Source organism: Podarcis pityusensis (assembly GCF_964106645.2).
Source record: "Podarcis pityusensis genome assembly, chromosome: 13".
In the NCBI taxonomy this organism is placed as follows: Eukaryota; Metazoa; Chordata; class Lepidosauria; order Squamata; family Lacertidae; genus Podarcis; species Podarcis pityusensis.
The window spans coordinates 7,297,637-7,310,389 of record NC_138038.1 but is presented as its reverse complement, the minus strand read 5'-3'; the positions used below and the strand labels follow the sequence as shown (position 1 = coordinate 7,310,389).

General features: G+C 40.1%; 1 protein-coding gene across 1 annotated transcript in view; it reads left to right on the top strand.

Moving 5' to 3' along the window:
• Positions 1-12,753, top strand: part of TECRL (trans-2,3-enoyl-CoA reductase like) — a 42,159-nt gene that overhangs the window by 25,937 nt on the left and 3,469 nt on the right. The window contains exons 7-11 of the mRNA XM_080976966.1: positions 1,074-1,146; positions 2,409-2,452; positions 7,087-7,144; positions 8,665-8,750; positions 11,513-11,558. Coding sequence (XP_080833092.1) covers positions 1,074-1,146; positions 2,409-2,452; positions 7,087-7,144; positions 8,665-8,750; positions 11,513-11,558 — 307 coding nt within the window. The remainder of the gene's footprint in view (positions 1-1,073; positions 1,147-2,408; positions 2,453-7,086; positions 7,145-8,664; positions 8,751-11,512; positions 11,559-12,753) is intronic.

Below are 12,753 nucleotides of genomic sequence, written 5' to 3'. Positions count from 1 at the left end.
GGCGTGTTCTGGTCCATGGGGTCACGAAGAGTCGGACACTAAGGGGTGATATGATAGCCATGTTCAAATATATAAAAGGATGTCACATAGAGGAGGGAGAAAGGTTGTTTTCTGCTGCTCCAGAGAAGCGGACACGGAGCAATGGATCCAAACTACAAGAAAGAAGATTCCACCTAAACATTAGGAAGACCTTCCTGACAGTAAGAGCTGTTCTGACAGTGGAATTTGCTGCCAAGAGTGTGGTGGAGTCTCCTTCTTTGGAGGTCTTTAAGCAGAGGCTTGACAACCATATGTCAGGAGTGCTCTGATGGTGTTTCCTGCTTGGCAGGGGGTTGGACTCGATGGCCCTTGTGGTCTCTTCCAACTCTATGATTCTATCATTCTATGATTCTATGATTCTAATTGAGTAAACAACAACAAGCCAGAAGAAGACCTCTCTACTGGAAAGGACTTGTCACAAAGTCAGGGCAGCAGACTGAGGAGGGACTACCAGTGTCAGGCTTCAGGGAATCTGCTCCCCCTCCCTCATGTCAGGCTGCCAGTAACAGAAACACAAGAAGCTCTTACTAAGGTCTTTTATTCCATATTCACACAGAGAGATGTAGAAATGTCATCTCTTGGGTAATGGCATTACTCAGAGTAATCTCCTCCTCCCTTCCCTTCTCAGTTGTCAACAGCCCCAGCCCCCTTACTGTGTCTGCTTAGGGACAATTGCCTCTGGGCTCTCTGCTCTCCTACTTTCATTGACCACCTGGTTCTGGGTGAAGGGAGGTCTGGAATGCTCTCTAGTGATAACGTGTCAGCCAGCTATTCCTGCTCTCCTTCTCCCATTATTTCCCAGCTTTGCCTGATCTATACTGTCCTCTTCTCAGGAAGGTTAAGGAGAAAGGGGGGGGGGCTGTCTCCACTATTCCTCCTGCTATATCCAGTACCTGACTGTTGCCAGAGCATCAGCATCCAATAAACAGATCTGTGTATCTCGTAGGGATCTGTTGTCCCCATTGTGCCAACTACTGTGGAGACAGTAGTTCATTTTGGTATATCCTTTCATTAACTCTATGTTCTCATTACAGGGTTGCACTTTTTACTGGGGGTTCACGTCTTGGCTTGCTTACTACATCAATCACCCTCAGTACACTCCTCCATGTAAGTACAGTGGTGCCTTGGGTTACATACGCTTCAGGTTACAGACGCTTCAGGTTACAGACGCTTCAGTTTACAGACTCTGCTAACCCAGAAATAGTATCTCGGGTTAAGAACTTTGCTTATTATTATTATTATTATTATTAGGGGCTGTTTTTCCTTTTTTCAAGTCAGGATTTCAGAATTCCACACCAAAACAGGACGGCAATTTCTAGCAATATTTCAGATATTAGACGGGAAAGGAGGGAAGGAATGCAGAGGTCTAGCTTTAGGCTCCAACCCAGTGAAGGGTCAGTAAAAAATACTGTCCCTGTGCTGAGCAGAGAATTTGAGTGGTTTCAATTCAATTTTTCTGAAATATGCAACCTCCTTTTGGAAACCCACGACAGTCTTGTCTAGGAGATGTAGCAATAGAAGTCGTATAGTTAGGCAACATGTAAAATGAAGTTGGTTCCTGCCTGAGTTTGCGAGGCATTGCTTCATAAGGAGGGGCACACATAAAAAAACTCCAGAGATGTCTAAAGATGAGGCTTCTAAGGATAACAAGGCCTATTCACTATACAGTTTTACCTCGACTTATGTATCCCTCCGGATACGTAAACATCGGGTTGTGAACACAGCAAAACCGGAAGTGTATACTTCTGGGTTTCGTCACGCGCACAAGTGCAGAAGCGCCCTGTGCACCTCACACGTGTGCAGAAGCGATGCCTCTAGATACAGACTTTTCAGGTTGCGGACGGACCCCTGGAATGAATTAAGTTCGTATCCAGAGGGTCCACTGTATAACCAAAAAAAGGCTTAAGTAGACTTCACATTACAGTGGTACTTCTGGTTGTGAATGGGATTCGTTCCGGAGCTCCAGTCAGATCCCGAGGAATTCGCAAACGGAGGTGCTGCTTCTGTGCATGCAGTGGCGCAGTTTACCACTTCTGTGCATGCATGAGGTGCATAGACTGCTTCTGTGCATGTGTGCGCAGCGAAACCCGGAAAAATACTTCCGGGTTTGCCACGTACGTATCCCAAAGGATACGTAACCGGAGATGAACTTAAGTAGAGATAGCACTGTATATGTAAGACTAAGGTGGGATCTAGACACATAGAAAACGTTGTGAAAATGCTTTTTTAAAAAAAAATATTGAAAAATATATTGAATTTGCCATAGCTCACCATTGCCATCTTGTATAATGCACCTTACAACACACTTGAAACGTTTTAATTGCAGCTGTATAGCTGAGTCCTAATTATGTTTTCATTCTGTTTTCTAGCATTTGGGAACAAGCAAGTTACTATTTCTGCCCTTGTGTTTCTGGTATGTATGGGCAGGAAGTGAGGGAGGGTAAAAAAATTGAATGTGGAACACACACACACACACACACACACACACACACACACACACTTTTGCATATACTCTCCCAAGACAGGCGAACTAAGAAGGGAGACACTTTCATTTTTTGTGCCATTTCCTTGGTGAATATGTATTTGCACTTGCAAAAGCAGCCTGATGCTCCTTTGTGTGTGCATGTACAGAATCTCCTTTTTTTTCTTTTTCTTTTTGCCATTATGTCTTTTATTAATGAGATTCATTAATGTCATTACAGAGTTAACTTCAGACATACACATACTATATATATATATATATATATATATATATATATATATATATATTCTTAAATTAGTTTAACTTAGAATGTAAATTTGACCTACTTCCACTTAGATTTCAGCTAAGCTAAAATCATATAACGGTGCATAAAATAAAATAAAACAACAACAACAAACTGAAGTAAAATAAATATAGACTTCCCATCATTTCCCGATATAGTTGACATTTGTGATTTTGAATGTACTTATAATTATTACCTTACATTTAATATACATTCTAATACTTTCTTACAACCTAGCGTACCGATTTTCCTTTTTTTTTTGCCAATAAATTTTTATTAGTTTTCCATACAATTATACATTTTTATCCAAATTTTAACATATCGTCTCTTTTTGAACTTCCTTCAGCGTCTCTGACAATCATCCATATTTATATCTTTAATACGCATTCCCTTCATTCGTATTGCCATTAAACTTCCCTTCTCCTTCTATTTCTTATTAACAATACTTCTTTGTTTTTACAGTGCCTCCTGAAATCCCACTAGCGTTGTTTTCACGTCACACATTTTTCAGATACTCTACAAACTTTCCCCAGTCTTCGATGAACTTTTGGTCTCTGATGTATCTAATTTTCCCAGTCAGTTTGTCCAATTCCGCATAGTCTGTCAGTTTCATTCTCCATTCTTCTATCGTCGGTATTTCCTCTTGTTTCCATTTCTGGGCCAACAAGATTCTAGCTGCCGTAACTGCATATTGGAAAAGTTTACAGTCTTTTCTTCTTATTTCCTTTCCTGTAATCCCTAAAAGAAAAGCCTCTGGTTTTTTTTACAAAAGTATATCTTAACATCTTTTTCATTTCATTATAAATCATTTCCCAAAAACTTTTCACTTTCTTACATTCCCACCACATATGGAAGAATGTTCCTTCTTTTCCTTTACATTTCCAACATTTATTACACGTCTTATACATCTTTGCTAGTTTTACTGGTGTAATGTACCATCTATAAAACATTTTCATAACATTTTCTTTCAACGCCATACATGCATTAAATTTTACATTCTCTTTCCACAGTTTTTCCCAATTATCAAATTGTATGTTTTATCCAAAATCTTTGGCCCATTGTATCATTACGGATTTAACCTCTTCATCTTTCGTATGCCATTCCAACAATATCTTATACATTTTTGACAAAGTTTTACATTCATTGTTTATTATATGTGTTTGGAATTTAGAATCTTTTTCTACATAACCTCTTTCTTTTAAATCTTTTTTAAACATTTCGTTTACCTGGAAATAATGCAACCAATCATATACATGGTCTTTAACTTGTTCATATGGTTTTAGTTTCCATTTTCCTCCTTCTTTAATTACCAATTCTCCATATGTGATCCATTTACCTCTCATATTAATCTTTTTTACACTCATAACCTCCAACGGAGATAGCCAATGTGGAACTTTTGGTTCCAGTAAATTTTTATATCTTTCCCATATTTCTATTAGCGAACTCCTGAAAATGTGGTTTCCGAAACCTTTATGGACTTTCTTCTTATCACACCATAGATATGCATGCCAACCAAATCTGTTTTGAAAACCTTCAAGATCTAGTAACTCCTTATTTTCTAATTTTATCTATTCCTTTAGCCAACATAGGCATGCTGCTTCATAATATAATTTCATATCTGGTAGGGCGAAGCCTCCTCTTTCTTTTACATCTGTCAATAACTTATATTTTATTCTTGGCTTCTTCCCCTGCCAGATATACCTTGAAATCACTCTTTGCCATTCTTTAAAAATTCCTATCCCCTTTATAATGGGGATAGTCTGAAATAAGAATAACATCTTTGGCAGTACGCTCATCTTTATCATAGAAATTCTGCCCCAAAAAGATAGTTTCATTCTACCCCACACCTCCAGATCATTCCTTATTCCCTTCCAAACCGGAATATAATTATTTTGATACAAATCAATATTTTTGGGAGATAACCAAATTCCCAGATATTTTACCTTTTTCACCACCTCTATCTCCGTCTGTTGCTGCATTGTTTCAATCTTACTTTGTTCCATATTTTTTGCAATCATTTTAGTCTTTTTCTTATTCAGTCTAAATCCGGCTACCCTTCCAAATTGTTCAATCTCATCCAATACCTCTTTTACACTTTCTATTGGTTCTTCGATTGTTATTACCAAATCATCGGCAAAGGCTTTAACTTTATACTCATTCTGACCTACTGTCACCCCTTTTATTTGTTTATTTTGTCTAATCGCATTTTAAAAGACCTCCAGAACCATTATAAATAACAATGGCGAGAGCGGGCAACCGTGTCTTGTTCCTTTAGATATTTTTATATCTTCTGTAATTACACTATTGACTATCAGTTTTGCTCTCTGTTCTGTATAGATTGCCTTAATACCATTTAGAAACTCTTTCCCCACATCCATATGTTCTAAATTTTTCAACATAAACTCCCATACAATATTATCAAAGGCCTTTTCTGCATCCACAAACATTAAAATTGCTTGTTTCTCATTCCTAGCAGTCAGATATTCTAGAACATTAATTACATTCCTTATATTATCTTTCATTTGTCTGCCTGGTAGGAAACCTGCTTGATCTTTATGGATAATTCTTATCAGTATCTTTTTCATTCTCTTCACTAAAATCCCCGCAAATATCTTGTAGTCCATGTTCAATAATGAAATAGGCCTATAATTTTTAACTTGGGTTAAATCCGATTCTTGTTTTGGAATCAAAGTAATATATGCTTCTTTCCACGTTTCTGGGATGTCTCTTTCTTTTAAAATATTGTTCATAACTTCTTTCAATGGGGTCATCAACACATCTTTCATTTCTTTATAATAACTTGATGTAAATCCATCTGGTCCCGGGGCTTTCCCTCTCTTCAATTCTTTTATGACCTCTTTTACTTCCTCTGTTTCTATTGGGGCGTTCAGCTGGTCTTTTTGTTCTGTCAGGATCTTCTGCACCTTTTTATCTCTTAATATCTTTCTATTTTCTTCATAGTATTCCTTTCTTTATTTCTGTACAGTTGCCTGTAGAAGTCCAAGAATCCTTTTCTGATTTCTTTCGGATTAACTGTCTCCTCGCCATTTACCATAATTTTATTGATTGTGCTCTGCTCCTTTCTCTTTTTAAGAGAAATAATTTTCACCGTTACAATTTTGATATCCTTTCCAAAACATAAAAATACAGAATACAATTACTTAGTATTACTCCGTAATTTTAAAAAATAATATAGGAAGGGAAGGAGCGGATCGTAACTTTTATAAGAGGGAATGCTTCCTCCTTTAACCACTTTTAACATAAAGAGGCAGTCAAAACCTGAACCAGAATTAAGATGTAGGCCAGTCTTCTTGCCCCCACTCGGGCTAATCCTCAGTTAGCTTCTTTAGATGTCCTCTTGGATATTTCATGAACTGAATAAAACTATAATCCAAAAATAAATTGAAAAATAAATTGAATTGAGATAATAAAATTGTAATCCAGGTTGTAATCTGAATAATTTAAATTGTATTCCAATAAGATATCCAAATATGGTTGTTTCCTAAAAAAGAAAAAAGAAAAATTCCTTTATTTCTTAATATTTTATGTACACAAGGGTACATTCCAAATGAGACAATTGTGAACCTGGGCAACAAGTCTGCTTGCAAAAAGATGACAAAACTCTTCGTACCTTCACTGTTAAAATATATCTTCCATGATTCCTCTCTGGATCAGGTCTGCACAATGTATGACCATCAAAGCCAAATATAGTCTGCTAGTGATGGATAGCAGTGTATTCAAGACTTCGTAATTCTCTTGGCTCTGCTGCCTGAGTATGTGTGTGAAGCATCTGGCAGGGAACAAATATTGGCTGGTGGCTTGTACGTAGGCTGGGTAGTCACACATTCTTGAAAGTAAATGCCAGTGATATCTAAGGGTTATACTTCAAAGTAAATTCTCTGAGGACTGGGACATCGATTCAAGAAATGGATGAGGTCATTTGCGCAAGTCACCTTGTTGTTGATGTTACCAGGGCTCTGCCATATGTGAGCAGTATATTTTCCTTTCTTGATGCCCATGTTCTTTCAAATCGTGAAAGCTCAGTGAGGGTCCCCCTATCTCTCCCAGTGGGTGTGAGTGGAAAATTTGATGCGATTCTCCCTGGCTGATCTTATTTTATATTTAGCCATTCTTCTAGACTGCCTTTCATCTCAAGGGATCTCAGAGTGGGGCATAAAGCACCTTCATCTTCCCCATCATTGTGGGGACAAGCTAAATTTATGATTCTACAGTTAAAGTCTGAAAATCTAATGCTTTTTTATTTTTGCAATTTTTTTTTCAGTTGTGTGAAGCTGGGAATCATTTTATCAATGTTGCATTAGTCCATCAAAACCAATCAGGTCTGTAGTTCGTTCATAATTGCTTACATATGATGATCCTCCTAATGTTCTGTCTGTCCGGGGTAGAAATTCAAGTGACCATATCTAGTGGTGAACTTTGGTAATTTGGTACCCTGAGCAAGGACAAAATTTGGCGCCCCCTAAATATTTCCTATTTTTCACAATAATTCATTTGGGGTCAAGTCTGTGAACACTCATCATGCTTCTTTATCTACATATGTATACGATTACATAAGAACACTCAAAGTACACATGTCCCAATACAATGGCCTTTAACCCAGAGTCATAGTTTGGCCCAGTAGAAACTTAAATTTCCAGGAAAGGGAATAGGCAATAAGATGACAAACCAGAATTTAGGATACAGTGGTACTTCGGGTTACAGACACTTCAGGTTACAGACACTTCAGGTTACAGACTCAGAAATAGTACCTCGGGTTAAGAACTTTGCTTCAGGATCAGAACAGAAATTGCGCGGCGGCAGCGGGAGGCCCAATTAGCTAAAGTGGTACTTCAGGTTAAGAACAGTTTCAGGTTAGGAATGGACCTCCAGAACAAATTAAGTTCTTAACCTGAGGTACCACTGTATTTGAAAACATAATTTATTACAGATATATAGGAATGGAGGAGAAATGTGATTCACTACTCATTTAAAACAAAATCTGTCAAATTCATACTTTCCAAAATGGCATGTGAACCAAAACACATCTATTATTTGAAATTTGCACCTGTCTGAATTTTGTTTTGAAGTTCTTTAACCACACAATGTTTACAAAAAACCATTATATTAGGGGAAATTGCTTGCAAAAAAAAAAAAGGTAACAGCATATTAAAATGTGCTTATTCGGAGAAATTCATGCAAAAATGTTGATTGATTCTTTTTTTTAAATTGCAAATTGCTGCAAAATATTGACAACAGAATTTAACATTGGGACACTGAGAAACTGCGAGAGATTTGACAGGTCCCTCGATCCCTATATTCAACCAAGTTCAGCTCAAAGCAGACCCATTGAAATCAATGGACCTAAGTTAATAGTGTCTATTAATTTCAGTGGGTCTACTCTGATTTAGTATGTCTAAACCCAGAATTCCCGTGTCAGATTTGTCAAGCTCTTACAGCGGCAATACAGTGTGCTGCTCTTTAGTAGGAAATACGGTATGCTAGAATTATTTTGCTGCCATTTTCCTATGGTGGGAGTACCGCCGCACTATTGTACATTCTGCATCTACGCCATACGATTTAAAACACTTTGCAATTTGTTTAAAATAGTCCTCAAATCCCCCACCCCCTCAAATCCTGGTAACTAAGATTGTGAATGTGAGAAGAATCCTTTTGTTAGTCCTTTCCATAACACTTGTTCTCAGGAATCCTTGGCTCAGAAGCTGTCACAGTTAAAATGTGTTTGAAGCTGATTTCTATCTGTAGTGTGGTCAGTAGACAATAGAAATTCATAGGTTGGAATTGACTTCTCATTCCTCAAACTGTTATAATGAAATATTGGTCTTTTTTCTTTTCCTTATAGGCAATAAAGGCTCTTTCCCAAGCCCATCAATCAACCCTTTCACATGGCTGTTTCTGTTTGTTTCCTGCCCAAACTATACATATGAGGTGGTATTATTATTATTATTATTATTATTATTATTATTTCCCCCTTCTTGCCTTGCATCTGTGCCAGCTAGCTAAGCAAGTACTGTAAGTACTTTTAATTCACTTACAGATATCTCACAGTGACTTCTGCTTTGATCCAGGTCACTCACGGCTTCCAGAGGAGCTGTCTTTGAAAAAGGTGTTGGCTTATAAAATGACCTTGTTTTACAAAAAATAAAAAAGCTTTATAAGCTTTGTCCTGAATCTGTTGGAAGATTCAGGGCAGATAAAGGAAAGTACCGTATTTTTCGCTCTATAACACGCACCCGACCATAACACGCATATAGTTTTTAGAGGAGGAAAACAAAAACAAAAAAATATTCTAAATGAAACAGTGGATGTATGATTTTTGTGGTTCATGCTGTGGCCACAGACATGTGATCTGACAGTGAGTTTGGGGTAGCCCAATGCAAAAATCCTGAGCATCCATATGGATCCATGCTTTGTAACCATGTTTTTGCACCACTGTGGCCCCAGGCAACAGTGGGTGCATGATTTTTTTGGTGCAAGCTGTAGCCATGGACATGCTATGTGATCTGATGGTGAATTTGGGGTGACCCAGTGCAAAAATCCTGAGGATCCATGTGGATCCGTGCTTTGTAACCAGGCTCTCTGTCCCTCTCTTCTCCCCACTCAGCAACTCTTCTCCCGCTTTGCTGTTTCAAAGCGAGCAAAGCGAGCCACGGAGGAGGGAAGGAAGGGGAACCATGGATCCTCTGCTCACGACTGCAGCAGATCCCCCCGCCATCCGTAGGCATTCGCTCCATAACACACACAGACATTTCCCCTTACTTTCTAGGAGGAAAAAAGTGAGTGTTATGGAGCAAAAAATACGGTACTTCTTCACACGGCATATAGGTAAACTATGGAACTCACTTCCCCCAGGGGGCCAAGGCTGGCCGCCAACTTTGATGGCTTTAAAAGAGTATTAGACAAATTCGTGGAGGAGAGGGCTATCAATGGCTACTAGCCAGGATGGTGTCGGGATTCACAGAATGCTGTGTGAGATAGTAAGTCTGCAGGCTTGAGTTTGCTAGCTGATGCAACTGGCTGATGCAATCAGCCTGCATTACTTTCTATGGAGGTGCTGGGTCAGAATGACTCGGAAGATGTGCTGACAGTTGATTGGCTGTCATCGGTTTAAAAGGGAAACCTGTCCAGCAGTAAAGGTGTGGTGTAGAGGAGTGTGGTCACAGAGAGAGAGTTAGAGGTCTTCTTGTTTGCCTTAAGGTGCAGCCAGGTACTCTGTTTTTGACTGTATGAACTGCTCGTGTATTCTAGCCTGTAGATATGTGTATATATAAAGGTAAAGGACCCCTGACCATTAGGTCCAGTCCTGACCGACTCTGGGGTTGCGACGCTCTTCTCGCTTTACTGGCCGAGGGAGCCGGCATACAGCTTCCAGGTCATGTGGCCAGCATGACTAAGCCGCTTCTGGCGAACCAGAGCAGCTCACGGAAATGCCGTTTACCTTCCTGCCGGAGCGGTACCTATTGATCTACGTGCACTTTGACGTGCTTTCAAACTGCTAGGTTGGCAGGAGCAGGGACCGAGCAACGGGAGCTCACTCCGTTGCGGGGATTCGAACCACCAACCTTCTGATCGGCAAGTCCTAGGCTCTGTGGTTTAACCCACAGCACCACCTGCGTCCTGTGTATATATAGCTCACAATAAATATACTGCACTGAAGAACCTGGAACTCTGAGCCTTTCTGCTAAAGCACCGTGGAAAATTCTATACTCTGCTTCCACAGATGGAGGCAGTAATGCTTCTGGATTCCACTTGCTTTAAACCACAGGAGAGGAAAGTGATCTTGTGCTTGGGTCCTGTGTTTTGGTTTCCCACAAGCATTTGGTTGGCTACTGTAAGAACACAATGCTGTATTAGATGGGTCATTGGCCTGATCTAGCAAGCTCTGTTGAAGCTCTTTGGTAACATGCATGGTTTGCCTTCATAAGGCCATAGTTAATTTGTGGTCCAAGCAAGGATGCTAAGGAGAACCGCAACCTGGTTTCTTGAGTGAAGCTTTGAACTCCGTTTTCACAAACCTTCCTGGGTCTGCCTTTGTAACACCAGTTCTTATAGAATCCACTTCAGCTCCACTTCAAGTCTCCTCCCATCTGTGGTGCGTATTTTGTCACCTTTGTGTCCACTCACCTACCAGTGCTTTGCTACTTGGGGAAATTGCTACTTTGGACGCGGGTGGCGCTATGCTATAAACCACTGACCCTCTTAGGCTTGCCGATCAGAAGGTTGGCAATTCGAATCCCCATGACAAGGTGAGCTCCCGTTGCTCTGTCCCAGCTCCTGCCAACCTAGCACTTCGAAAGCACACCAGTGCAAGTAGATAAATAGGTACTGCTGTGGTGGGAAGGTAAACGGCGTTTCCGTGCGCCTTGGTTTCCATCACGATGTTCCATTGTGCCAGAAGTGGTTTAGTCCTGCTGGCCACATGACCTGGAAAGCTGTCTGTGGACAAACGCTGGCTCCCTTGGCCTGAAAGCGAGATGAACGCCGCAGCCCCAAAGTCGTCTTTGACTGGACTTAACCATCCAGGGGTCATTTACCTTTTTACCTTTTTATTTTTTTTTACTTGGGGGAATTACCTATGTATTCAAAATGGAAGGACTGGCACTGCTGGAGTCAAGAGTTGGCAAGACCTTGTATAAGACAGACAGCTGTTTATCTTTAAGTGAACTGTGATTTTCCCCCCTTTGCAACAGATTGGCTCTTGGATGAGCTTTACGGTGATGACACAAACACTGCCAGGTAAGAGCAGAAATAGTCTCCAGCTGGGATCTTTGAATAAGCTTGTTCACCATCACCCAGAAAACATTCTTGATGAGAAAATGATCAGCGTGGCTTAGAATTAACTTCTGCAATTGAAGTAGAAATTATAAATATTACATATCCTAACTGAGTCAAGTATTTGTGGTTGATCATCTTTTCAATAATGAATTTAAATATACCTGCATATTATCAATATACATTTAAGTGTGATGGAAGTGCACTTAGGGGTAGTCAATGTGTTGGCCTCTCATCTTCTCTGACCATTGACCATGTTGACTGAGGCTGATGGGAATTGGAGTCCACATTACATTGAAGGGCATTATAGTGGCTACCCTCTGGTGTAAATTAATTTTAGAGATGGGTGGAACCCACAAGTTTTGTTCTGCCACATTTTTGGTGGATAGAGCAGAATGAACATTTCCTTGGAAGAACTCCATAGCTGACCCCAGCGATCAGCCTTCTCTATGGTTCGATCACAGAAGAATTGATGCTTTTGAATTATGGTGCTGGAGGAGACTCTTGAGAGTCCCATGGACTGCAAGAAGATCAAACCTATCTCAGGGTGGTTCACAACATAAAATCACAGTATAAAGAGCACAAAATACATAATAAATTCATCAAGTGCATCCATAGCAAATGATTGGGGAAGATGCAGCACATGGCGAATTTCTGTCTAGGCATTAACCACTGTTAATGCGGGAGCAATGACACCTGGCTTGGGAGCAGTACATGTGAAAAGGATCTAGGAGTCTTGGTTGACCACAAACTTGACATGAGCCAACAGTGTGACGCGGCAGCTAAAAAAGCCAATGCAATTCTGGGCTGCATCAATAGGAGTATAGCATCTAGATCAAGGGAAGTAATAGTGCCACTGTATTCTGCTCTGGTCAGACCTCACCTGGAGTACTGTGTCCAGTTCTGGGCACCACAGTTCAAGAAGGACACTGACAAACTGGAACGTGTCCAGAGGAGGGCAACCAAACTGGTCAAAGGCCTGGAAACGATGCCTTATGAGGAACGGCTAAGGGAGCTGGGCATGTTTAGCCTGAAGAAGAGGAGGTTAAGGGGTGACATGATAGCCATGTTCAAATATATAAAAGGATGTCACATAGAGGAGGGAGAAAGGTTGTTTTCTGGTGCTCCAGAGAAGCGGACACGGAGCAATGGATCCAAA